This window comes from Cucurbita maxima, unplaced genomic scaffold, assembly GCF_002738345.1.
Source record: "Cucurbita maxima cultivar Rimu unplaced genomic scaffold, Cmax_1.0 Cma_Scf00001, whole genome shotgun sequence".
Taxonomy (NCBI): Eukaryota; Viridiplantae; Streptophyta; class Magnoliopsida; order Cucurbitales; family Cucurbitaceae; genus Cucurbita; species Cucurbita maxima.
The window spans coordinates 10655051-10681695 of record NW_019272017.1 but is presented as its reverse complement, the minus strand read 5'-3'; the positions used below and the strand labels follow the sequence as shown (position 1 = coordinate 10681695).

Here is a 26645-nt window from a genome sequence, read left to right as displayed (position 1 = left end):
ATACTGATCACCAAGCAGAGAGAATTAGAGGAGTAGAATCGAGGTTGTGGTAAGAGACATCACCACATGGTTAGCACAATTAACAATCCAACCCACCCTCCGTAAGTGTATTGTCGATGCTTAGAAAGTAGATACGTACCTCAACAAGGTCTGAGAATAGCATGAGCCTAAGGCACCATTTGGATTTTCCATTTTCATGAAATGGTGAGTTAATGGGGCAAGACTATTTGTGTGTGCCAAAGAATGAGGAGATACTGAAGGAAATCTTGATTGAAGCCCACGATACATTTTATACCTTCCACCTTAGAAGTACAAAAATGTACCAAAACTTGAAGGGCAATTATGGTTGGCAGAGAATAAAGAAGAGTACATGAGTCGATATTTGATCTATCAGCAGATGAAAGCCTCAAACCAATGATTTGTAGAGTGTTACAACCACTAAACATACCTTAATAGAAGTGAGAGAAAATAAGGATGAATTTATCACATATTTGTCAAGGACCAAAAAGGGCTTTAACATTATCTAGGTTGTTGTGGATAGGCTTACCAATATAGCTCACTTTATTCCTAGTAAGGCCACATATCGTGTAGATAAGTAGGCTCATCATATATTAGAGAGATAGTTTGTCTTCACGATGAGTCAATTTTCATTGTGTTAGACTGAGATACAAGGTTGACCTAGCATTCCTGGAAGGGTCTACAAAAAGTGTTGGGTATGCAATTCTGGTTTAGTATGGCTTTCCATCCCCAGATAGATGGAAAAGCCAAAAGGTTGAATCAAATCCTAGATGACATGTTGAAGGTTTGTGTAATGGATTTCGCATGTTGTTGCTATGAGAACTTGTCTCTTATGGAGTTTGCCAATAATAACAACTACCAAACGACTATCTAGATGCCACCGTTTGAGGTTTTATATAGGCATAAGTGTTAGACACCAATATTCAGGCGTACACAACAACTTATAGAGTCGAAATTAGTACAAACTACTAATGTGAATAAAACGAAAACAACCCGTAAAAGATTGACTTGTTTGTAATGATTATATCAATGAATATAACTTTTCATGTCGTGTATAAGAGTAGAACTTTAGGTTTATAGTGGAGTAACCTATCATGAATGAAAATGGATTAATTAGTTAATTTTGTATCGTTGAAACTTATAATTTGTAGGTTCGTCTCCTTGTTAGCTCATAGTAATACTAAACAAAAAAATATTTAAAGGGTTCAAATTAATATTGAGTCTCCTTGCTAGCTTATAGTAAACCTGAAAAATATTTTTTTTTTCTTTTTAAAGTAAAAACTTTTAGAATTTTATTGACCATCAAGAGTTTTGAGATGATAATAGAAGAAAAAAAACGATTAGAAATATTCCAAATCTACCCGAAGGGTAAATTGGTCCTTTTGACCCACCATTTCTAATTAGGGATTTGGCTAATAATTATAATGAGGAAGGAAAGAAAGAATGAAAAGAAAAAAGGGGAAAGAACAAGAGGTTTTAGGGTTTTTAAGAGAAGAAAGAAAGTAGAAATATGTAGTTTGGATTCATAATTTTGCCAAAGTTCCTTTACAAGAGCGCTCATTGTCCTCGAGAGAACTCTTCTATATTTATAAATCACTATAGCCATCCTCGACGACCCTATAGCCATCTTCGATGCGTTTTGTGACCTTCCTAAACGAATCGTCGTCGAAAAAAGTGATTGAAAGTCCGAGCCTTTGAGAACCTTGTAGATCTATCATCTTAGGCACTTACAAGCCACCAAACTTCGTGGAAGAGGAGTAGGAGGTCTAACCGAGGGATTGAGGAGGAGAACGTCGAAAATAGTCGTGGGAAGGAGAGAGAAAACAGAATCATGTGACGTCTATGAATTATATGATGTATGGTGTATGAGTTGTGACGTATGATGTCGTACGTGAATTATGTGATGATGCATGAACTATGATGTATAATGAAGTGTGATGACGTACGTGAGTTATATGATGATGTATGATGTACTTGATGTACTTGATGCATTGGATGAAATTACGATGATTATGATGTTTATGATGCATGACGTTTACCTTAATATGATGATGAATAATGAGAATGTATTATTAAATGTAATATAGAGATGAGACTATGGTTGTGTCATAAGGATGTTTTAAAATGAGAAATAAAGGGATTTCATGCATGTTGTGTGTACATAAGCATCATGATACTTCCCATTTATGATGATGAGTGTGGACACGCACGTTATGATGATGACGATGATCATGTTGATCATGACACACAGGGATCTGCTGACCTCTGAACGTCGTTGCAGACAGCTAGCTCGACGATGATGGATCCAGGGGGGTGCGAACTGCTTGGAGATTCCCACTCGCACGTGTAGGTCATGTATAGGAAAGTATTGCACATCCATAGTTAGTCCGGACTAGAGGCCACCCTTGTAGTAAATACAGATAGGTCCCTAGAGCATGATTGCATGGGTTTGCATTTTAGCATGACCCCCTATAGTGGGTCACTTACTGAGTATTCTCAGGTCGTGGCATCACAAGCAAATACCATGACACGTATATAGGATAGATGCTTAGTATAGAATAAGTTGTCTCATTTCATATGTTTTAATTATTTCATATTTGTTTTTAGTTTAAATTTCAGTATTTTGTATGAAACACATAAGACCAAACACATAAGACCATGACTATATTTCCAGAAGTTGCTTTAAATTTTTTGAAATTTATGCTATTTACAATGTCATTTTTAAAAGTATATTCCCATATGAGCTAAGGTTAGTAGAGAATACCTAGTAATCCTTGATGGAGACGAGTGAACAAACATAGAGGAAGAGGAAGCTAGGCGTAACAACCTATGATCAATAATGGTCGATATGTAAAATTTAAAACTTAAATCTTATAAAATTTAACAGCTTTGGTCAAATGTTAATTATAGATTCCTAATAGATGCTAATATTTCCATCTCCATATTCAAAAAAAAAAAATGGAGTCATTGGAACAGTGTTGTATCAAAAAATTATAGAAGCAACAGAAATAGTCTCAACATCTAATTTATCATCATATTAGAACACCAAATATTAAACAAAAATGGTCTTAGAATCATGACTACAATACTCAACTCTTAAACCGTAACGGCTGCTTGGTTGGCAAGCCTCTTCCTGGCTTCTTCAATGATGGATAGTTTTATACCCTTGCCCTTGGGAAGGGACACCCATGGCTTTGTCCCCTTCCCAATCGTAAACACATTGCCCAGCCGAGTTGCAAATTCATGCCCGGTAGCATCCTGAATGTGAATTGTCTCAAAGCTTCCCTTGTGCTTCTCCCTGTTTTTAATTACTCCAACTCGTCCTCTATTTCTTCCACCAGTCACCATCACAACGTTTCCCACATCGAACTTGATGAAATCAGCAATCTTGTTCGAGTCGAGGTCTAGCTTGATGGTGTCGTTTGCCTTGATCAGGGGGTCGGGATATCGGATTGTTCGTCCATCGTAAGTGTTCAGATAAGGAATTCCCTTCTGCCCAAACTGCACTGATCGGATTTTGCACAGCTTAAACTGCAAAATCAATCGGTCATCACGAATCATCCCATTCCATATATCATGGACAACAGACAAACTTATTACTTCAGAGGATTCGGAAATTAATTTGCCTTCATGAACCTCACATGATAATAATCAAGGTGAAAAACAGCATCTAAAAAATGCACAATGGTTTTAAAAATATGATATTTTCTGTCTGGACAAGTTGTAAGACCTCTGATTGCAATTGCATCTAATTTCCTCTGAATCCTGACAGTATACAATCTATACAACAGGAATTGTCGTAACAAACATATCAAACTTCGTCATGAAAGAACAAAAGCTAACCTTAGCCTCTTCATCCCTGACTGAGTGAAGACGGAATCGACCTTTTGTGTCGTAGAGAAGCCGGAAATTCTCATTTGTTTTGGGAATCGACACAACATCTAAAAAAACAAAAGCATCATGCTTGAAATGTACATAAAAAAAATAATGAATGGATTGCATATTAAGCAATTAAGAGACATTGGATGAAAGCACTACCATGGTTAAGAGAATGATTTAGATAAGAGCAGACAATCAAGTCATTGGAACACATTCTATTATCAGGGAACTGTTATGTATCTCGTTTGAATAGTAATTTGCCTAGAAAGATATGTGCATTTGTGGGACTTATGAAAAATGGTGAATAAGTATTGAAACTGAAATAATAGTATGCATGCGAAGTTTGAGATAAGCATACCCATGAACCCAGCAGGGTACGTCTTGTCTGTCCTCACCTTCCCATCAACTAAAACATGTCGTTGCATCAAAATTGAAATTACCTCACGGTATGTGAGAGCATATTTCAATCTGTTACGCAATATCAAAATCAGTGGGAGACATTCCCTTGATTTGTGAGGTCCAGATGAAGGTTTGGGGGCCTACAAAGGAATTAAAAAGGTAGAACTAAATGTCATCAATAAGTTTGTCCCCAAAAAAAAAAAAAAAAATGTAAACTGAAATGGAAACTTGAAATTTCACTCACAAATGCACCACCGAGTTTGTCGAGCATCCAATGCTTTGGAGCATTGAGCCTCTTCAAATGCTTCTTCAATCCTCTTGCCTATCAAAGCCGACATTAATTTCATGGCGAAGTTATCAATTTTGAATAAGAAAATGATGTAAACAAAAATATGTGGATGAACATCTTGCAGAAACTATTATGCTGTGCATATTTCTGGGATTGTAGGACGACCAAACTAATAGTAATTTTTTTATACTAAACAGCTTCCATGCCTTTTTTCAGTCACAGCCTTTGACACAACACGATTAAATTTTATGATGGACGGCTCCAGAACCAAACTCAAAACACTCTCTAGGACACATAATTCCGATATGAAAAAGAAATCAGACCCAAAAGAAGTTGAGTGGAGGATTGGTGTATCATGGATGAATTAGCCGAGGCCTTTGCTGTGGCCATTTCACAGGGTATACCTCACAGTAAGCATCACTCTTATAACGATACACTTCACAAATCCAGAACGAACAAATGAGTGGGCTCACAAATCTCATATTACAGAAGGAAAAAAAAAAAAAAAAATCCAAATGAAGTTGGAAACAACAATATAGAACATCTTAAAGGACAATGAAGACATCAACCAAAGGAGAAAAGAGAAGAGTTGATAAAGAGATCCACTGACCATATCCTCAAAACGAAGTTGGAAAGAGCTAGAGATTCTGCAGAGGCGAACAAGAGATTGTTGAAATGGCGGTAAGACGTTATTTGAAAGCCCGAGTAGGAGAATAATATTGGTAATTCGAGGGAGAGGAAGGGTACTGAATTTAGGGCAAAGTTTCTGGGCCATTAAACTGGGCTGGCAAGGAAAAATTGGGCTAAGGCATTGTTGATAAACTGGATGGACATGTTTTGGGCTATAGGCTTACGGCAGGACCCGGTGAATTGTAGAAGGAAAGAGTTTAAAGAAAATACAGAATTTACCATACATACCATTTTATTTTATTGAGTCATTTTCAATTCTACTCCACGATGTTTAATTATGGAGGAGGAGCTCACCAACTCTCGGAGACCAACCGTTGGAAGAACTCGTTGCAAGTCCACATCGCCCGAGGAGTTTGGCAAATTTTGGAACCCTCCATAGACGTAAATCTGAACAAAAAGTGTCACGCTTTCCAGGTAAGTGGAACCTCGGAACCTTGAATTTAGCTATGCTCATAGTATGCATGAAAGTGTGATATGAGAAGTATGTTTTAGAAGTTTGAGCATAGAATGTGTTAGAGATGACACATGTTGAATGTGTTTATGTATGTTTACTGAAACGCGTACGCACTACCTTATGAATCGAGATTCATGACTAGCTTTCTCATGATTAGATCATTATGTTATGCCTCCGTCACATATGTTACAGTATTAACGGTTATTCGGGGACGATTAGGGGTTTGCCAACTAACCCTTAATCGTTAACCTAACTCGATTGTCAGGGGTCTGCACAACTATACAATTGATCATTTTATTGTTGATGGTACCTTGTGGGGACTTATACGAAGTTTGTTAATTTTCTATTAGTGAACCTGTCACGAGTGACAGGGGTCCATGTTGGTATATTAGAGTTGGTCGAGATTTATTGCTCTTGCATATGAAGTAGCAGTTATCCAGGGATGATTAGGGGTTCGCCAACTAACCCCTAATCACAAACTTGACTCGATTGTCATAGGTTTGCGTAACTATAGAACTGACCATTTTATTGTTGATGGTTACCTTGTGGGAACTTACAGGAAGTTTGCCAATTAATTTTCTATTAGTGAACCTATCACGAGTGATAGGGGTCCACGTTGGTACATTAGAGTTAGTTGAGATTTATTGTTCATGCATATGAGTTAGCAGTTATCCGGGAACGATAGGGGTTCACCAACTAACCTCTAATCGTAAACCTGACTCGATTATCAGGTGTTCGCATAACTATAGAACTGACAATTTTATTGTTGATGGTACTTTGCTGGACTTATAGGAAGTTTGCTAGTTAGTTTTCTTTAAGTGAACATGTCACGAGTGGCTGGGGTCTACAGTAGTACACTTGAGAGTTGGTCGATTCCTAGAATGCATGAACCCTGAGTACTGAGGTCGCGCCTTGAGGGCTTTGAGATATGATGATGGTGATGAGAGACTAGTAGAAATCACTAACCAGGAGACCTAGAGAACTCAAGAATATTCCGAGAGCTAGAGGTCCAGATAGGACCAAGAACCAAGAGAAAGTAGAAAGAGAAAACCTAAGGCCTAGAAAGAGCCTACACGAGGAGAACAAATTCCCAAAAGAGAATAAGATACCGAACGATGAACAAGACCAATAAAATATAACAACGAAATATGAACTACCAGCAAGCTACTTATTGAGTATATTTAATATACTCATTCCTACTACTTCAACTTTCTTTTCAGGTGAAGTTTGACGTAGCGGTCGAGATGGAGACGCACATGGGTGGTTGGCTATAGAGAGTCCCACCACATTTGAGTCTGTAGTCCTCTTTGTACTTTACCTTTAAATCCTACATTTCATGTATTCTAAATCGTTTCATTTCGTATTGATATATTTTAGTGATCTCTTCTTGCCTCTCTATAAAAGTAAAATTTTCATTACTATTTTAATTAAATTTCAAATTGCATGCATGTGTTTAAATGTTTTAAATTTTATGTATTTTTATTGTTTTTTTCACGTCACTGCGTAATGGTCTGTTGCTTGAGAAAATACCTCAAGTAACTCTTACCGAAGAACCCAGACTCTTCTAGAATTGTCTAAAGAATATATTATGACTTCATGGCATTTTGAATGACTCAGGCATGTTACTAAGTTATGTAGAGCTTAAGAATGCATGATACAACTTATGCTTCAAAAAAATTACTAACCTTAGAAATTATAAAGTGTTTAAGGTTGAGAACCAAGAAAAATACTAAACAAGCTCTATAACTTTCAAGATAAACAGAATGCTAAGTACCACTCAAGAATAAAGGACCAAGGTCCTCAAACTTTGAAACTTAAGAAAGTTCTAAGACCTCTCACAGTACAGCATGTTCAGTACTTAGACTACATCGTTTGGAACGTAAAAAAACTTTGGAAGCTTGTTTTAGATTACACTGCTTGGAACATATGAAGCCTTGAGCGTAGGCCTTCCGAATATGTCACTTGGAACTGTAAAGTCTTGGGCATATGTAGCCAGACTGTATCGCAGGGAACACATGAAATCTGGGATGCAGGATCATTCTATATCACTTGAAATGTAAGAAGCTTTAGATGTAGGTTTTCAGATTACGCTGCTTGGAGCGTAAGAAGCCTTGAGCTTAGGTATTCAGACTATGCCACTTAGAACGCATGAAGGCTTGAGCATAGGTTTTTAGACTGTGTCACAAGGAACGCATGAAGCCCTAGATGTGAGTTGAGACTATGTCGCTAATCTGTCGTTGATGTATATAATAAAATGATGTAAAATTAAAAAAAAAAAAAATAACAAGTACAAGTATACACTATCACAAGTAATAAATAAATTTTTGATTCCACATCAAACCTATCCTTTTAGTTACTTCTATGGTTGGAAATTAATTGAGTTTTTGGGTATTATTTAAATGGGTGTTTATGATGGTAAACTAATTAAACAAAATTCGAAAAATAGAAAATAACGAGAAATCAACACAAACATACATAGTGATTAATTTCATAATCTTTTTTAATTTCTATTAACAAGACTCTCGTAAAATAATTATTTCTAACCTTTCTATCCTTGCAATGGAACTAGAGTATTTAAAGAGAATTTCATTACTACCTTTCTTCTTTCGAATAAGAGAAGAAAGAAACATGTAAATCATTAACAACAACTCTTTAATAAACTAAAATCACACCAACAACATACTTAAAGTTTAGGTCTCCCTACCAATATTAAACGGATAGAATAAGAAAAGAAAGTAAGGAACTAGAGATTTATCCAGCTTTGTTGTTGTTATTCCATGGAAGTTCTCTTACATTGAGCTCTCACGTCCACCTCTTCGCCCTAATCTATCATTCTTGGTCTTCTTTTCCTTCTGCGGTCAACAACAACTAGATTAGGGTTCTTCTCCTTCTTCCTCTATGGTTTCACAGCAGTAGAGTCCTCTAATGCCTATTTCAATTTTTCTTCCCAAATGTGCTCTCCCCTCTTTTTAGGTCACCTTTTCCTTTTATCGTGTGTGTTTCTTCCCATGGGCTGAGAAAGGATAATTTGTTCTCCTAGGATGCTCTTAATTAGGTAGTGAATGATCCACTTGGATTGCTGATGTGGATTAAAATTTTCAGTATCATGTTCAAAATAAATGTTTTAGAATTTTATCAAATAGCTCAAGTAAATGTACAATTAGGCTCGATTCATGCAAATTGATATTTTTTTCATGTTGAACCATAATAAACTATTTCATGCTTACTATTTCTATCTTTTATTTTAAAACACCCCAAAGCCCACCTATGGCCGATGTCATGTGTTAGATTTGATTAGTCCGTGATGTTAACTCTCAAAATTATGTTTAGTTTATTTTGATTTGAGTGATTAGAAGGTTGAAATCATATGAAATCTTCAAAACACAAAAACTATTATTAATTAATAACAAAATTATTATAAAAAAAGTAAAACTAAATTAAGATGGATTAGCATTGAGTAGTATATAGTTGTCCAATAAAATATTTATTTTATCAATTAACGAATTTTAAAAAAGTGAACAAAGTCGTAGTTCATTCTTATACAAATTCATGACATAGGGTACTCTCATTTGTATATCTCCAAATAAATAATTTAAAAATATTAACATAAGATATCTAATCATCCTATTTAGCAAGTTTGTAGAGCATATGATTGTAGTATATATATCTACGGGAGAGAGGAAAGCTGCAAATTCTATTTCTGCATCTATGGAAGAACAGGAGCTGCCTTGGTATGTATGCATATCATCCTAAATGGAAAGCTTCAAAATTATATCAAAAATGGAGTTTTAAAGACAGATCATTTGTCAAAATTAATCACTACTCAAGTTCATATATGTAATGATTAAGAGTATGTTGAAATAGTAATGACAGTAATGGTGGATATATTTAACCTTAAAATGGAGGATCATTGTTGTAGAGTGTTATATAATTACATCTAATTCAAAAAGATATATGCAAGCACACGCAAGTAGGACACTAAGGTGATTGCTAGCTAGCCTACATATCATCTATGGATGATGGATGATTTGCTAGCGAACCTTTTCACAAAACCATAAAGTCACCCTAGTTTGGGGGTGTGACACTCGGCCAGCTAGCTCAACCTGTGTGTTTCCACCCCCTCTCAAGGCAAGTTTACTACTTTGTCACTTCCACAAGGTTGGGTGAAGTCACCTTGTGCACTATCCTAACCGGTCTAGGCCTAGCTCGATAGTATTAGTATAAGAGTGAAAATTGTATCGGAGATTCTGATGGCACCATTAGACATCTAACACCGTGGAGATCTATTAGCAAAGGGTCTGATGACACCGTACATCCTGCTAATGACTAAGAGAGCTACCTTTGTCCTTCTTGGATGTCGTAGAGGTCTACTAGGTCCTTAAGGGCATCTAGACGATTTAAATTCGTCTCTTGTTTCATTGGATGTTTAGGGCCAATTCCTCGCACTAATCCATTTTCTGGGTGCACACAGGTGTAGATCCTTGATCGTTGCTCACGATCTTGGGGTGCAATGTCTACTAGAAACGTACTAACCTAGGTCTACATGTAAATTGCTCGAGCTGCAGGACCCTAAGCCTAACTTGGTTGGCTCATGCATGCTTGTTAAGGAGATATTCCTATCGATTACCTAAAGCACGAGACATAAAAATTTTAATCATCACCTTAGTCATCTCTTAGTAACGAGGAGGTCTATTGGATTCCAAAGGTGGGTGGGTGGCTTAACGCAAACTTTGGACTCTAAGGTACCTGAATTTGACTCCTCGAGTCTTTCTTAGTCTAGGAGTACTAGGGTTTAGACCCTTTGGCCGCTACTTACAATCCTAAAGTGCTCAATCTATTGGAGGTGTCCTAACCTAGGTCATTGTCTAGCCAACCTAACTCTAGAGCCCTAGTTCTAGCTCTGTGCAGATAAACACACTCTATAGGAAGAACACACAATCGATCACCTGAAGCTAAACATACAAGCTCAATGAGGAGATAACATCATCAATCACTCAAAGCACAAATAACAATAACCATCCTGCATTATAGCTCCACAATGAGCACATAAAATAACATATGACTCAAAATCTCGACTTATGGGCATTTTAGTAATTATCCACATCATGCATAACTTACTCGACCAAATTTTTCTACTTCACTTATAAATATGCATATTCCCTACCTAGCTCGGTGATAGCATAAAAATAATCATGCATCTCATAGTCTTATCCTTAGGGCATTTCGGTAATTTTCTATAAATATATTGCTTACTCATTAAAAAAAAAAAGTCCTTTTGAGGTCCTAAAAATGCATAATTTAATAACTTAAGGTGATAAATGCCTGCACGCTAGCACATTTGTATAAGTGTTATTTAAGGAAAGTCCAAACGACTACTTATTTGGATGTCGCATCCTTTTCGAGCTAGCTTTTCTGTGGGTTATGGATTTTAAAATTTTCAAAATTTGTGGTAGGTCTATATCAAGTTGTAATAGGGTTAGTATAAAAAATGGGATTAAAAATAATTGAATGGTGATTAAATGGGGAGCTCACCATGTGCTTCCACGTGCTTGGGAGGGAGTCCCCCGCGCCCGTACAAAGACAGTTAAAGGAGGAGCATAAGTTCTCATAGTGTGACACAAGGTGCATGTTGAAGGGAGATATGTGTCGAGTTGGGTTGGTTTCTTGGATTAGATGCACGATTCCCAAGTCACGCAGGGTACAATCGATCCGTCGAGTCAGATCTGACCTTGCAATGCATGTCTCTACTCATCGTTAGACACGTTGCTCCACTCTCCGATCGACACATGTCAACACTCAGCCGAACGTGCTCCCGACCCCCGTTGCGTAATGCGTGTCTTCTTCAATGGATGATATGCATCTCCTCTCCCCTCGTGTGACACTCAAACACCAGCAGTTCGTCTTCTTAACGTTTTTTTAAAATTATCGTCAGATTTTGCAAGTTTTACTAATTTGTTCTTTTGTTTATATTTTTTTATATATAATTTGAATCAACATAATTCCTTCAACTCTCTATTCAAAGATATTTTTTTCGGTAATTTTTAATCAACCATAGAAGGAAACAAACAAACTCAAACTATCTATGGCACACTCTTTTCTTCATTTCTTTACGTCAACCACCTCCTCTCGTACCCTCATGTCCATCGCATTTCTTCTCCTCGACGTGTCCGTGTGGAACATGTCGGCTACTACAAGCACGTGCGTGCACCCATCGCCAACTGAATCATGACTCTCCACATGCGTTAAATGCAATTTGAGCACATTCCATATTGGGTGCAATCATACCAACACTAATGCACTTGAACCCATTAAAACTCCGCAATTAAGCATATTTGAGGGAGAATAGTACAAAGTCGGGTGACCACTTAGAAAGTCCTCGTGTTGTATCCCTTTTTTTTTTTTATTTTAATACTCGTTATTTCAATTTATCCCCGTTCTTTTCTTCCTTTCTTTAGAAATGGCAAAAGCACCCACTTGCACGCTCACGCTCATTGCGTTTCTTCTCTTTGACGTGTCTATGTGCGCCCCACCAACCGTTCCAAGCAGTGTGTGGCCTAGAAAATGCCGCCCCTCATGTGTTAAATACAATTTGTACGCACTGTAAGTCAGGTGTGATCATATCCGCACTAATGAAATGAATTTCATTACAATTCTACAGTTAAGCGTGGTCAGGCGAGAGTAATATTGAGTTGGGTGACCACTTGGGAAGTCCTCGTGTTGCATTCCTTTTTTTTTTCCTTCTTTCTTTTGCTCGTTATTTCAGTTTCTCCCCGTTCTTTTCTTCCTTTCTTTACAAATGGCAACCTCACCCCGCTCACAAGCTCACGTCCATCACGTTTCTTCTCCTAGACGTGTTCGTGCGGGCCCCATCAACCATTTTGAGCACGTTCGTGCACCCACCGTCACCTCGATCATACCGCCCCGCATGCGTTAAATGCAATTTGTGCACATTGCATGTCAGGTGCGATGATACCAGCACTAATGCACTAGATCCCATTAGAACTCTGCAGCTAAGTGTGCTCGGGCGAGAGTAGTTGATAAGATAAGAAACCACTACAAGGGGAGTAAGATTCGGATTACCTTGTTGATCGAATATCTCAAGGCAAGAACATTGTTTGAGATTCGAATCACTCCACAAGTAAGATCGATCATGTCTAGCTTGAATGATTCTTGTTGATCAAATATCTCAAACACTTGTTTGAGATTCGAATCACTCCACAAGCAAGATTGATCATGTCGAGCTTGAATGATTCTACATGCAACCTAAACTACATAGAATTGCAAATAAACTTAGCCATTGGCTAAAGAAAGCACAAATGCTTCTTTTACTATATATTTTCCAAGTCCCTTACAAATACAACATATATGGCTTTATATAGCCTCAAAATGAAACTACTAAAGGCATTCCAAGAGTGGTAACATTCATACTTAATGGCCTTAATTAACCATCATGTAATTGTAACCTAAAGTAAATTAAAAGTCTTAAAATACATGAATGAAATACAATAACTCTAAATTAATCTAAATTGTACTCCACCCAAAATTCAAAACATGAAACTTCATTTTTCTTCAATGTGGCATGAATTGAAATATCTTTTGATAATTTCAAGAATATTTTCTTCACATCTTCATTGAAGCATATTGTATGATTGATGTCTCTTGGTTCATATCAGTAATACTAAGTTGGGTGACCACTTGAGAAGTCCTCGTGTTGCACCCCTTTGTCGACGAAAAAGTCGACACCCAAATCACAAGCTGGCTGGCTTACTTTAATAGAGGAGGAAATGTTGTTCCTCAAAGAAGTCCCTGACACCATCTGCTTCCTGTAAGCACGGGTGATAGAACTGATAGGAAAAGTTGTAGAAATCGACGCAATGGGCAACCGCCTGGATGGGTTGCCAATCGCAGAACTGATGATTTGAGTGACCTCGCTCGAAGAAAGAGTTGATCCTACGAGCAGGCCAAGATCGTCTGGTAGCCTCATTAGCTTTGTCGTGCACAAGGAGGGACGTGACGAAGAGTTCGACGCGCTACAAAATACTATGATGAGTTTGTTCAATGGATTAGCTGAAGAATTCAGAACAACGATCAATGACATCCAAGAAAAGATGGTCGTCATGAACACCCGAATTGAGGTGACCATGGAAGCTGTGGAGAACGTCACGACTGGGAAAACTAATATAGGATCCAGCAAACTGAAGTTCTCAGACCCTAGACTTTTCAAAGGGAACCGGGATGCCAAAGAGTTGGAGAACTTCATCTTTAATGTCGAACAGTACTTCAAAGCCACAACGGCTTGGACCGACGGCATAAAGGTGACAGTAGCCTTGATGTATCTCATAGACGATGCCAAACTTTGGTGGCGTACGAAGGTGCAAGACATCGAGAATGGATTGTCCACCATCAACTCGTGGGAAGACCTCAAGAGAGAGTTGAGGGACCAATTCTTCCCCGAAAACGTAGAACATCTGGCAATGGAAAAACTAATAGCCCTAAAGCAAACTGGAAGCATAAGGGACTATGTCAGACAGTTCTCGACCCTGATGCTAGATATCAGGGCACATCAGAGAAGGACAAGGTATTCTTCTTTATAAATGGGTTACAACTGTGGGCCAAAACAAAAATACACGAGAAAAAGGTCCAAGACCTAGCTACTACAATTGCCAGCGCTAAAAGACTCCTAGACTATGGGAACGAAGCGGGTTACCAAAGAAAAACAACACAGGCCCCAAACACTGGGGACAAAACATATAAACCGCCAGGTCATTGAAATGGAAGCCCCAATAGACCAAATGGAAGTAACGACAGACCAAGCGGGTGGACAGATAGGCCTCCTCAGAACAACCAAGCAGGAACATCTCGAGGACCTTACCCCCAAAAGAATCACCCGACAACACCTTTACAATGCCTGTTGTGTAAAGGCCCCCACAAGCTGTCCTATTGTCCTCATCGGGCCTCTCTCAGTGCACTCCAAGTATCCATTCAAGAGAGCAACGACACAGGAGTCAGGACGATGCCAGACAAGAAGGAAGATACAGACAACCCCCGAATGGGCACGCTTAAATTCTTGTCAGCCCTCAAACGGAAGGTCGACCCAAAGAAGATAATAGAGAAAGGGCTCATGTTCGTAGATGCGACAATAAACTCTCGACCAAGCAAGAGCACCTTGATAGACTCAGGAGTGACCCACAACTTCATCGCTGAACAAGAAGCACGAAGATTAGGACTCACCATAGAAAAGGACCCCGAAAAAATGAAAGCTGTCAACTCCGAGGCCTTGCCTATTGTGGGAGTTTCCAAAAGAGTCCCCTTCAAATTAGGGGCTTGGATAGGAGAGTTGGACCTTGTTGTGGTTCGCATGGACGAATTCGACGTGGTACTTGGGATGGACTTCCTCCTAGAACACACAGTTATCCCAACGCCACTGGCGAAATGCTTGGTGATCACCGATCGCAACCCCACAATAATACCTGCAAGCATCACGCAACCAGGTAATCTTAGAATGATCTCGGCCATACAATTGAAAAGAGGACTCGCACGAGAGGAACCTACATTTATGGCTATACCACTGATGGAAGAAGTGACCACTGAGGAAAATATTCCAAGCGAAATCAAGGAGGTACTAGACAGTTACGCTGACATAATGCTAGAGAGCTCACCACAAACATTACCACCCGGTCGAGGTATTGATCACGAAATTGAACTCCTCCCCGGGGTTAAACCCCTAGAGAAGAACGCATACCGGATGGCTCCCCCTAAGCTAGTCAAATTGAGGAAACAACTAGATGAATTGTTGATGACAGGATTCATCCGCCCGACAAAGGCGCCTTACAGAGCCCCCGTACTATTTCAGAAAAAGAAGGATGGGACGTTGCGTCTGTGCATATATTATAGATCCTTAAACAAGGTGACAGTATGCAACAAATACCCACTACCGATAATATCTGACTTGTTTGACCAACTTCATGGGGCCAAATACTTCACGAAGTTGGACTTACGATTAGGGTACTACCAAGTACATATCGTCGAAGGGCAATGAGTCCAAGACGACGTGTGTAACAAGATATGGGGCCTTCGAGTTCCTGGTAATGCCCTTTAGCTTGACAAACGCCTTAGCTACGTTTTGCATGCTAATGAATCAGGTTTTTCACGACTACTTGGATCAATTTGTCATAGTATACCTTGACGACATAGTTGTATACAGCACAACCCTAGAGGAACACAAGATGCACCTGAAGCTAGTGTTTGACAAGCTGTGGCAGAATTAGTTGTACGTCAAGAAAGAAAAATGTGCCTTCGCACAAACATGTATCAACTTTCTTGGACATGTCATCAGTTGTGGACAGATCGGTATGGATAGCGATAAGATAAAAGCTATCCAAGAGTGTAAAATCCCTACTTCCGTATCTGATGTGCGATCCTTCCTAGGATTGGCAAACTACTATAGGCGGTTCGTCGAAGGGTTTTCACGATGAGTTGCCCCATTAACAGAGCTCCTGAAGAAAGACCACCCTTGGTCGTGATCAAATAAATGTCAAATGATCTTTGAAGATCTGAAGGCAACTATGATGAGGGGTTCTGTCCTCGGGTTAGTAGATGTTACAAAGCCATTTGAAATAGAGACAGATGCTTTCGACTTTGCCCTAGGCGGTGTCCTTATTCAAGAAGGCCACCCCATCGCTTATGAAAGTCGAAAGCTCAACGATGCTGAAAGGAGATACATTGTCTCCGAAAAAGAAATGCTGGCTGTGGTCCATTGCCTATGAGTATGGAGACAGTATCTCTTGGGATCACAGTTCGTAGTGAAGACAGATAACAACGCCATTTGCCACTTCTTCGATCAACCAAAATTGACGGCAAAACAAGCCCAGTGGAAGGAGTCATTGGCTGAATTCGACTTCAAATTCGAATACAAGGCTGGAAAGAGTAATCAAGTAGCCGACGCGCTGAGTCGGAAGAGAGAACATGCGGCCCTATGCATGTTTGCCCATATTGACTCAAGTAAGATTTATGGATTGATGCGCGACATCATCAAAAAACATTTACATAAAGAACCATCGGCCAAAACTGTCATCAAACTAGCTAACACTGGGAAGACACGACAGTTTTGGGTCGAGGGAGACCTTTTAATGACTAAAAGAAACAGATTATACGTCCCAAGAATGGGAGAACTGAGGAAAAAGCTCATTCAAGAATGTCACGATACTTTATGGGTCGGACACCCCGGGTGCAAAGACATATGCCCTAATAAAAAAAGGGTACTAATGCACTAATCAACCAGATCTCATCAAAACTCCGCAGCTAAGCGTGATTGGGCGAGAGTAGTACTAAGTTAGGTGACCACTTGGGAAGTCCTCGTGTTGCACCCCTTTTTTATTTCTTATTTCTTTTGCTCGTTATTTTGAATTTTTCCCGTTCTTTTTTTCCTTTCTTTACAGCAACCTACCCCCGTTCGCATGCTCACGCCCATGGCGTTTCTTTTTCCCGACGTGTCTGCGTGGGCCCCACCGGCCGTTCCAAGCACGTGCGTGCACCCACCGTCGCCTCGATCATGCCGCCCCGCATGCGTTAAATGTAATTTGTGTGCATTGCATGTTGGGTGCGATCATACCAGTACTAATGCATTGTTGGGTGACCACTTGGGAAGTCCTCGTGGTTGTACCCCTTTTTTATTTCTTATTCTTTTGCTCGTTATTTCAATTTCTCCTCATTCTTTTATTTCTTTCTTGGACATGTCATCAGTTGTGGACAGATCGGTATGGATAGCGATAAGATAAAAGCTATCCAAGAGTGAAAAATCCCTACTTTCGTATCTGATGTGCGATCCTTCCTAGGATTGGCAAACTACTATATGCGGTTCGTCGAAGGGTTTTCACGATGAGCCGCCCCATTAACAGAGCTCCTGAAGAAAGACCACCCTTGGTCGTGATCAAATAAATGTCAAATGATCTTTGAAGATCTGAAGGCAACCATGATGAGGGGTTCTGTCCTCGGGTTAGTAGATGTTACAAAGCCATTTGAAATAGAGACAGATGCTTCCGACTTTGCCCTAGGCGGTGTCCTTATTCAAGAAGGTCACCCCATCTTTATTTCTTATTCTTTTGCTCGTTATTTCAATTTCTCCTCGTTCTTTTATTTCTTTCTTTACAAATGACAACATCTCCCCGCTCGCACGCTCATGCCCATCGCGTTTCTTCTCCCCGACGTGTCCGCGCGGGCGCCGTCAGCCGTTCAGAGCACGTGCGTGCACCCACCGTCGCCTCGATCATGCCGCCCCGCATGCGTAAAATGCAATTTGTGCGCATAGCATGTTGGTTGCGATCATACCAGCACTAATGCACCGGATCCCATCAAAGCACCGCGATTAAGCGTGCTTTTTTATTTCTTATTCTTTTGCTTGTTATTTCAATTTCTCCTCGTTCTTTTATTTCTTTCTTTACAAATGACAACATCTCCCCATTCGCACGCTCACACCCATTGCGTTTCTTCTCCCCGACGTGTCCGTGCGGGCCCCGTCGGCCGTTTAGAGCACGTGCGTGCACCCATCGTCGCCTCGATCATGCCGCCCCGCATGCGTAAAATGCAATTTGTGCGCATTGCATGTTGGTTGCGATCATACCAGCACTAATGCACCGGATCCCATCAAAGCACCGCGATTAAGCGTGCTTGGGCGAGAGTAGTACTAAGTTGGGCGACCACTTGGGAAGTCCTCGTGTTGCACCTCTTTGTTATTTCTTATTTCTTTTGCTCGTTATTTCAATTTCAACCCGTTCTTTTCTTCCTTTCTTTACAAATGGCAACCTGACCCCGATCGCACGCTCAAGCCCATCGTGTTTCTTCTCTTCGACATATCCGCGCAGGCCCCACCGGTCGTTTCGAGCACGTGCGTGCACCCACCGTCGCCTCGATCATGCCACCCCGCATGCATTAAATGCAATTTGTGCGCATGGCATGTTGGGTGCGATCATACCAGCACTAATGCACCAGATCCCATCAGAACTTCTCGATCAAGCGTGCATAAGTTTAAGTATTCTCTTAGATTTTAAGGACTTTGGTTAAACTATTTTTGGGCTACTTGTTCAAGTTAGACCTTTGAAGTAAGACCTTTGATGACACTTGAGGTACCTACAAGTAACCCTAAATTTTCTTTCATATCGATCATGGTGTCAAGAAGAAGGGCACCACCTACTGGGATCATCAGAGTAAGAGGTAGAAGGTAAGCCTTTGAAAATTTCATTGAATTGTTTGTTAGGATCACACAACAACGCACACGCTCGATCTAGATGAACACAAAAAACAGGATAGAGAAAAGTGCAAGGAGAACTCTGGCTAAAAGAATTTTTTTTTTTATTGATGACTTCACATATGTACAGTAAGAGAGAATTACAGAGAATACATAAAGTACATATTCAAAGCTCTACCGAACGGGATATATATATAGTTCAATTTACTATATATAGCTTTACCATATTTAACCATCTACTATATAACTATTTACTATATATAGCTTTACCAGATTTAACCATCTACTATATATAGCTATTTAACATACATAGCTTTACCGAATATAGCTTTACCAAATATAGCTTTACCAAATATAGCTTTACCGGATATAACCGTTGACCAAGCTATAAATAAGCAGCAGGCTCCATAACCTAACAATTCTCCCACTTGGAGACTGATCTAGTCAACCAAGAATTTCATTCTCAAACGACCATGAGCATCTTCATGGCACCATATCAATTGAGGCTTTGCACAACCTCAATATTCCAACATCAACACATTTTGTCAACATGTTTGCTGGATTCTTTGCATCCTCTATCTTCTCCAAACACATCATCATTTTTCACTAACCTGCAAGTGAAATGGTATCGTCTTCTGTGTTTTCTCTTTAATGATAGATCGGGTTCCTTCGCCAACTGTATGACACTCTAACTATCTCTATAAAGAATATCTTCATGCTACTTCTTGCTCATTCTTCCAGATAGTCATTCATCCATATCGTCTTCTTTCCAGCTTCAGCTATTGTCACGTACTCAGTCTCAGTACAACGCATTTTTGAAGCCTAGACGTCCCATCATTCATGGCTTGCTCCCACTTGGTTGTATACTCCAACTGTAGGGCCTCCTCAAAGGGTTGTGGTCCCCTTTCATCAGCAACAGATAGTGTAATGAAGGTACATACATATCTGGTACTCTGATAGTACAAGATGATCTTCTCAACACCGGTTCAGGTGTCACTTGCTCTACTGCTGGTTCCTCTGCAACAACCTCAGGAGTTTGTTGAGTATCTGCTACAAGATCACTAGGTGATTTTTTCCGCAACTCAATCTCAACTCCCACTTGCTTTGTTGTCTTGGAACCTTGCTCCACATCTGGTTCCTCAGCAGTAGTCTCAGGAGTTTCTTGAGTATCTGCTACAACATCACTAGGTGAGTTTCCTTGCAACTCAAGCTCAACTTCCACTTGCTTCGTGGTCTTGGAAACTTGCTCCACATCTAGTTCCTCAGCAGTAGTCTCAGGAGTTTCATGAGTATCTGCTACAACATCACTAAGTGAGTTTTCCTACAACTCAAGCTCAACTCCCACTTGCTTCGTCGAACCTTGCTCCACATATGGTTCCATTCCCAACCGCACTTTCTTCAATTCTCTGGCGGTCCTTGTGAAGCTAACTCGTTTCTGCTTGCTCATAACGTAGTTCTCACAACGACCCACATCAACAGATTTTAGACCTTCTAAAACTCTTTTCGCAGCCAGCCTCTTCATTCCTTTCGTGCTCATATGTTCGAGTCTATTGTGCCGTAGACTTGAATTTGAAGCACTCTCAGCAACAGCATCTATGTTCATACACCCTGCAGTGGTGTATAAGGTTCCAAATTTTGAGCCACGTGCTTCCACCATAGCACCCTTCATAATCTTCCACGAACTCTTCCCTAACTTTGTTGCATAACCTGTGCTGTCCAACTGACCAATGAGATCAGGTTTCTTTTGAGATCAGGAATATATCTGACATCATTTAATGTCCACTGATTTCCTGCCGAAGTTTTTATGCAAACATCTCCTTTTCCTTTAATCTCCAAATCTTTGTTGTCTGCAAGATACACCATCTCGAAATTTTCAGACTTGAAATTCCTGAACAACTCTTTATTTGGAGACAAATGAAAAAAATGCACCTGAATCCAAAATCCAGGATTCAATCGAACTATCCACACTGAGGATTAGAGCATCCCCAATGTCTTCTGCTGAATTTATAGAATCATCATCATCTCCAAATTTGTGATTCTACTTCCTCTTTGGTCTTGTACAACCTGTCCGAAAGTGACCTTTTTCTCCACAATTCCAACATGTTACGTTTAGTCTATTTGAAGATTTTTCTCGATTCTTTGATTTTGATCGCCCTTTGTTTGGGCCCTTCGGTTTACTTCTTCCCCGTTGGTCAACACTGAGAGCACTACCAGATGAATTTCCAATTTCTCATTTGCGAGTACTTTCGCTGAGAACTATATCTCGAATTTCATCAAACTTCAGTTTATCAAATCCTCGCGAACTGTTGATTGCGGCAACAACAGTATCCCACGACTCGGGTAAAGATGACATCAAAATCAATGTTTTCATTTCATCCTCAAAATTAATTTCCACCGAACTCAGTTGACTTACAATCATATTGAATTCATTTATATGATCAACAACAGATCCACCTTTAGACATCTGTAGGTTGAACAATCTCCGCATCAAATACACCTTGTTCATAGCCGACGGTTTTTCGTACATATTCAACAGCGCTTTCATCAGATCTGACGTTGTCTTCTCCTTGATGATGTTAAAAGCCACGTTTCTGGATAGCGTCAACCGGATTATCCCTAAGGCTTTTCGATCCTTGAGCTTCCACTGCTCCGTGGTCATGGTATCCGGCTTCGCCCCCAACAGAGGTTCGTGAAGATCTTTCTAGTACAGATAATCTTCAATCTGCATCTTCTAGAAACCGAAATCGGATCCATCGAACTTCTCAATTCCAATCTTTGAACTTTCCATCATCACAGATCGTGGTGAATTTTGCCTAGCTCTGATACCAGTTGTTAGGATCGCACAACAACGCACACACTCAATCTAGATGAACACGAAGAACAAGATAGAGAAAAGTGCAAGGAGAACTCTGGCTAAAAGATTTTTTTTTATTTTTTATTGATGACTTCACGTATGTACAGTAAAGAATTACAGAGAATACAGAAAGTACATATTCAAAGCTCTACCCGACGGGATATATATTTAGTTCAATTTACTATATATAGCTTTACCAGATTTAACCATCTACTATATATAGCTATTTACTATATATAGTTTTACCAGATTTAACCATCTACTATATATAGCTATTTACCATATATAGCTTTACCGGATATAGCTTTACCGGATATAACCGTTGACCAAGCTATAAATAAGCAGCAGGCTCCATAACCTAACACGGTCACTCAAGGTAGAAATTCCCTCGGCCTAAGTACAAAACATAGAGACACAGACCCAGTAATTGCCTATTCCTAGTCAGGCTGCACCTCCCGTCTAGCCAACTATCACGTTCACTTTGGAGGCCTTGTAGTCCTTCATGAGGATAATATGGAAACTCAACAAGTAGGGTATTGCATGCTATCTGAGCTAGCCAAGTATCACATTCTCCCCGTGAGTTTCAAGGGACCATGAAAGAGTCATGATTCTTAAGAGACTTTAAGAAGTTCGATCAACCAACGTTTGATAGAGGCCAGGTAGATCTCGTGGTAGTGAGACATAGCTAGAAGCAATAGAAACAACCTTTCAATACATTTACGACATGAAAATCTACAAAGTTCACTATGCCACTTATAAGTTAAAGGGCATAGCACATTTATTTTTGTCATGCACCAAATCTAAGAGGAGTTCCTAAGCCTCAAACATGGAAGGAAGATATTGGAAGAGTATGCCTTTGTTGGGTTTTATGTCCTAAAACTCATAGTTTGTAAACAAAAACATATTATATTTTCAATAAAGTTATTATTATTGTTTATTTAGTAAAGATTTTTATTGAATAAACTGAACTTTATGATTATTAATCTAAATCCAATAAACTAAGAACACTCTGACTATAGTATGATTACTTGAACTATATGTAGAGACATAAGAGTGAATCAAGTTCAAGTATATAGTTAAAATGATCTATAGTATAGGGATAAGGCTGAGTACCTTAGTACCTTATCCTGGGGACATTATGGATGCGGCCCAGTTTTGTATATGACATAAACAATGTGATCACTAAATTGTACATGTGGAGACATGTGAGTGGGGGCGTCCTATGCAATGAGTATTGCATAAGATCAGACCATGAAGAAAATCACTCTCACTTTATAATGTCGCTTACTGCTGAGACTGATTTTCTTTTCATTCGATGACCTAGGTAACTCGATTTTAATCCTAAGCTAACCATGAACTCCTGTTTATTCGGAATTATCCTTAGATTTGATGGGTGAAAGTGGCTCAAGTTCGCAGACTCAATAGGCCTCCCATTTCAGGGGTAAGACTGGGTGCATGGCTGGGTACGTGGGGTGCAAGATGGAATTCACTCCTACCCACTTTTGGGGATAGAAGAGAGGTAGTTCCCTTAAGCACTGACTCCAAGTCTTGAACAAGGGGCCCCACCCTCTCATTGGTCTGAGAGAGTTTCGGTTTACTGGTTGAACCACAAACCAATTATTCATTAGAGGATCAATGAGACATAAGGAACAAGAAGTAACTTTAGGGGTAAAACGGTAAATTGACCCAACTATAGTTACGAACAACCTGTGAAGGATCGACTTACTAATCATGGTTATATCAAATAGACAGAAATATATTTATAGTGAGGGGAGTGCAACTACTAGGCTATAGTGGAGTGTCCTAGTAGTTAACGAATGGTTGTTAATGAGTTTAACCGATTAATCTTGGATCGTTGGAGCCCATGATCTATAGGTCCATTAGGTCTCTCTACTAGCTCATATCGAACTAAACCATAGAACAGGGTGACAAGTGAGTTCGAAGTGTTTGAATTCAAATTAGGAAGAATGTGCTACATATATATGATATATTTAACCGCATTTTTGTTTTATTTACGAATTAAACAAAAAGAGAGAATCTGAGATATTTAAATAAGATTTAAATATCTTAATCAAATATGTGTCGGAATTAATTGAGATTGACATTTGAATTAATATTAAATATTAACTAAATAGTTTAATTAATCATTTAATATTACTTTAATTTGAAATTAATAATTCAAATTGATTGTTGAATCAAAATGAAGAAAGTCAAAATGTTGCCTTCATTTAATGGAAAAATCCATGTTTGAGTTAGTAGAATTTTGAGGTGTCAAAATTTGGTTTAACCAAACTTGCATGCTTGCCAAATAAACCCTACAAATTTTAGTGGAATTTTGAGTGTCAAAATTTGGTAAACTCAAACTTGCATGCTTGCCACAATCCCAAACATTTAAGTGGAATTTTGGGTGTCAAAATTTGGTGATCTCAAATTTGCATGAACATGCAAACATGACTCTATAAATAGAGTGACTAAATCCCTCCCAAGTTGAGTCACTCACCGGATTTCACAATCCTGTTCTAAGGACGGAGAATAGTGGAGAAAACACTAGTGGTGGTTCGAAACCGGTTCGTGAGGAAAAAGAAACTTGAGCGACAAAAGGTTAGTATTCAAACTCATTTAATCCTTTTGAACATGCTAAATAATTTACTATAATTGATGTACTTAGAGTGCCTAAGATCCAAATTGCTTACGCATGTGTTATATTAACACCATCAATTGGTATTCACTTGGTTATGCAAGTTTACGTTAGAACTAATTGATACAACAAAAGAAGAAGATCTTTCATTTTATTACGAGTTTAAGGGAGGATATCTAAGGGCCTATGACGGTTCGTACATCTGGTTTAAGGGAGGACATGCAAGTATCCACTATCACAAGTAGCAAGTAATAAGTAAATTATCGATTGCATAGAGAACCTATTTTGTTTAGTTACTTTGTTGCTAAAAACTAAGTGATTTTTTAGTATCATTCAAATGTGTGTCAATTACGGTGGAAAAACAAATAGTAATGAGAAAATCAATAATAATGAGGAAGGTTCAGCTATGAGAGTTTAAATAGATAAGTTGTTGAAATTTATGGTGGATTTTATCTTCTTTTGATAAATTCTCAAACCCTTTTTTGAGGGTCATGCGTGGTGATTACTTTCATAATTGTTTTGTAATTTCTATTAACAAGAATTATTTCAAACCCTTCAATTACCTTCACATATCCATGCAATGAAACTAGAGTACTAAAGAGAATTTTCTTGCTCTCTTCTTTTGAATAAGAGAAGAATCATGCATCTAAAGTGGCCAACTAGACAAATTTGTAAATCACTAATAGCAACTTTTTAACAAACTAAAAATTACACCGTTAACATACTTAAACTACATAAAACTCTCCCGCTTCCCTTATAAAGTTTAGCTCTCCATATAAACTTATTTAAACAGATGAATCATCATTTTAATCATGTAAAATTCATAGAATAAGAAAAGAGAGTAAATGATTAGAGAGTTATCAAACTTTGTTGTTGTTCTTCACTTAAATTCCCCTCCTTTGAGCTCTCTCATCCACCTCTTTGTTGTTTTTGTCCAAGTGGAAGTGTGTTGGGTTTTATGTCCTAAAACTCATAGTTTGTAAACAAAAACATATTCTGTTTTCAATAAAGTTATTATTGATGTTTATTCAGTAAAGATTGTTATTGAATAAAGTGAATGTTACGATCATTAATGTAAATCCAATAAACTAAGAACACTATGGCTATAGTATGATTACTTGAACTATATGTAGAGACATAAGAGTGGATCAAGTTCAAGTATATAGTTAAAATGATCTATTGTACAGGGATAAGGCTGAGTACCTTATCTTGGGGACACTATGGATGCGGCCCACTTTTGTATATGATATAAACAATGTGATCACGAAGTTGCATGTGGAGACATGTGAGTGGGGGCGTCCTATGCAATGAGTATTGCATAATATCGGACCATGAAGAAAACCACTCTCACTTTATAATGCCGTTTACTGTTGAGACGGATTTTTTCATTCGATGACCGAGGTAGCTCGATCTTAATCTTGAGCTAACTATGAACTTCTGTTTATTTGGAATTATCCTTAGATTTTCATGGGTGAGAGTGGCCCGAGTTCGCCGATTTAATGAGCCTCCCATTTCATGGGTAAAACTAGTGAATAGCTGGGGACATAGGGTGTAGGATGAAATTCACTCCTATCCGGTTTTAGGGATTGTAGAGAGATTGTTCCCTTAAGTACTGACTCCAAGTCTTGAACAAAGGGCCCCACCCTCTCATTGGCCCGAGAGGGATTCGGTTTGGTGGTTGGACCACAAACCAATTGTTCATTAGAGGACCAGTGGGACTTAAGGAACAAGAAGTAACTTTAGGGGTAAAACGGTAAATTGACTTAGCTGTAGTTACGAACAACCTGTGAAGGATCGACTTACTAATCATGGTTATCTCAAAAGAACAGAAATATATCTATAGAGGGGAGTGCAACTACTAGCCTATAGTGGAGTGTCCTAGTAGTTAACGAATGTTGGTTAACAAGGTTAATGAGTTTAGCCGATTAATCTCGGATCGATGGATCCCATGATTTGTAGGTCCATTAGGTCCCTCTGCTAGCTCATAGCGGACTAAACCTTAGAATAGTGTGACGAGTGAGTTCGAAGTGTTCGAATTCAAATTAGGTAATACACGCTAAATATATATAATATATTTAACCGCATTTTGTTTTAATCATGAATTAAAAAAAAAAAGAAAGAAAGAATTAGAGATATTTAAATAAGATTTAAATATTTTAATTATGAAAAGTGATTCATAAT

At 38.8% G+C, this 26645-nt stretch overlaps 1 protein-coding gene, 1 long non-coding RNA gene and 1 pseudogene across 2 annotated transcripts; 2 read left to right on the top strand and 1 right to left on the bottom strand.

The window, feature by feature from the left end:
- The first annotated feature begins 1861 nt into the window (after nucleotides 1-1861).
- On the top strand, nucleotides 1862-26645 carry LOC111490322. Its single transcript, XR_002719535.1, has 4 exons — nucleotides 1862-1874; nucleotides 5625-5920; nucleotides 23789-23795; nucleotides 26635-26645. It is a non-coding gene; the product is annotated as an uncharacterized LOC111490322 (long non-coding RNA).
- Nucleotides 2949-5311, bottom strand: LOC111490080 (40S ribosomal protein S4-3). Its single transcript, XM_023138553.1, has 5 exons — nucleotides 5196-5311; nucleotides 4541-4618; nucleotides 4256-4436; nucleotides 3862-3959; nucleotides 2949-3549 (listed from the first exon to the last, which is right to left on the bottom strand). Exons 1-5 carry the CDS (start codon nucleotides 5196-5198, stop codon nucleotides 3115-3117), a joined length of 795 nt encoding a protein of 264 aa, XP_022994321.1. The 5' UTR covers nucleotides 5199-5311; the 3' UTR covers nucleotides 2949-3114.
- Nucleotides 18335-18453, top strand: LOC111494294 (annotated as a pseudogene).

Excerpts from the sequence above, each read along its gene's own strand:
- LOC111490080 (XM_023138553.1), bottom strand. Across the intron at positions 3,960-4,255 it reads GTACCCTGCTGGGTTCATGG|ATGTTGTGTCGATTCCCAAA; the intron begins GTATGCTTATCT and ends TTGTTTTTTTAG. Across the intron at positions 3,550-3,861 it reads TCAGGGATGAAGAGGCTAAG|TTTAAGCTGTGCAAAATCCG; the intron begins GTTAGCTTTTGT and ends TTGATTTTGCAG.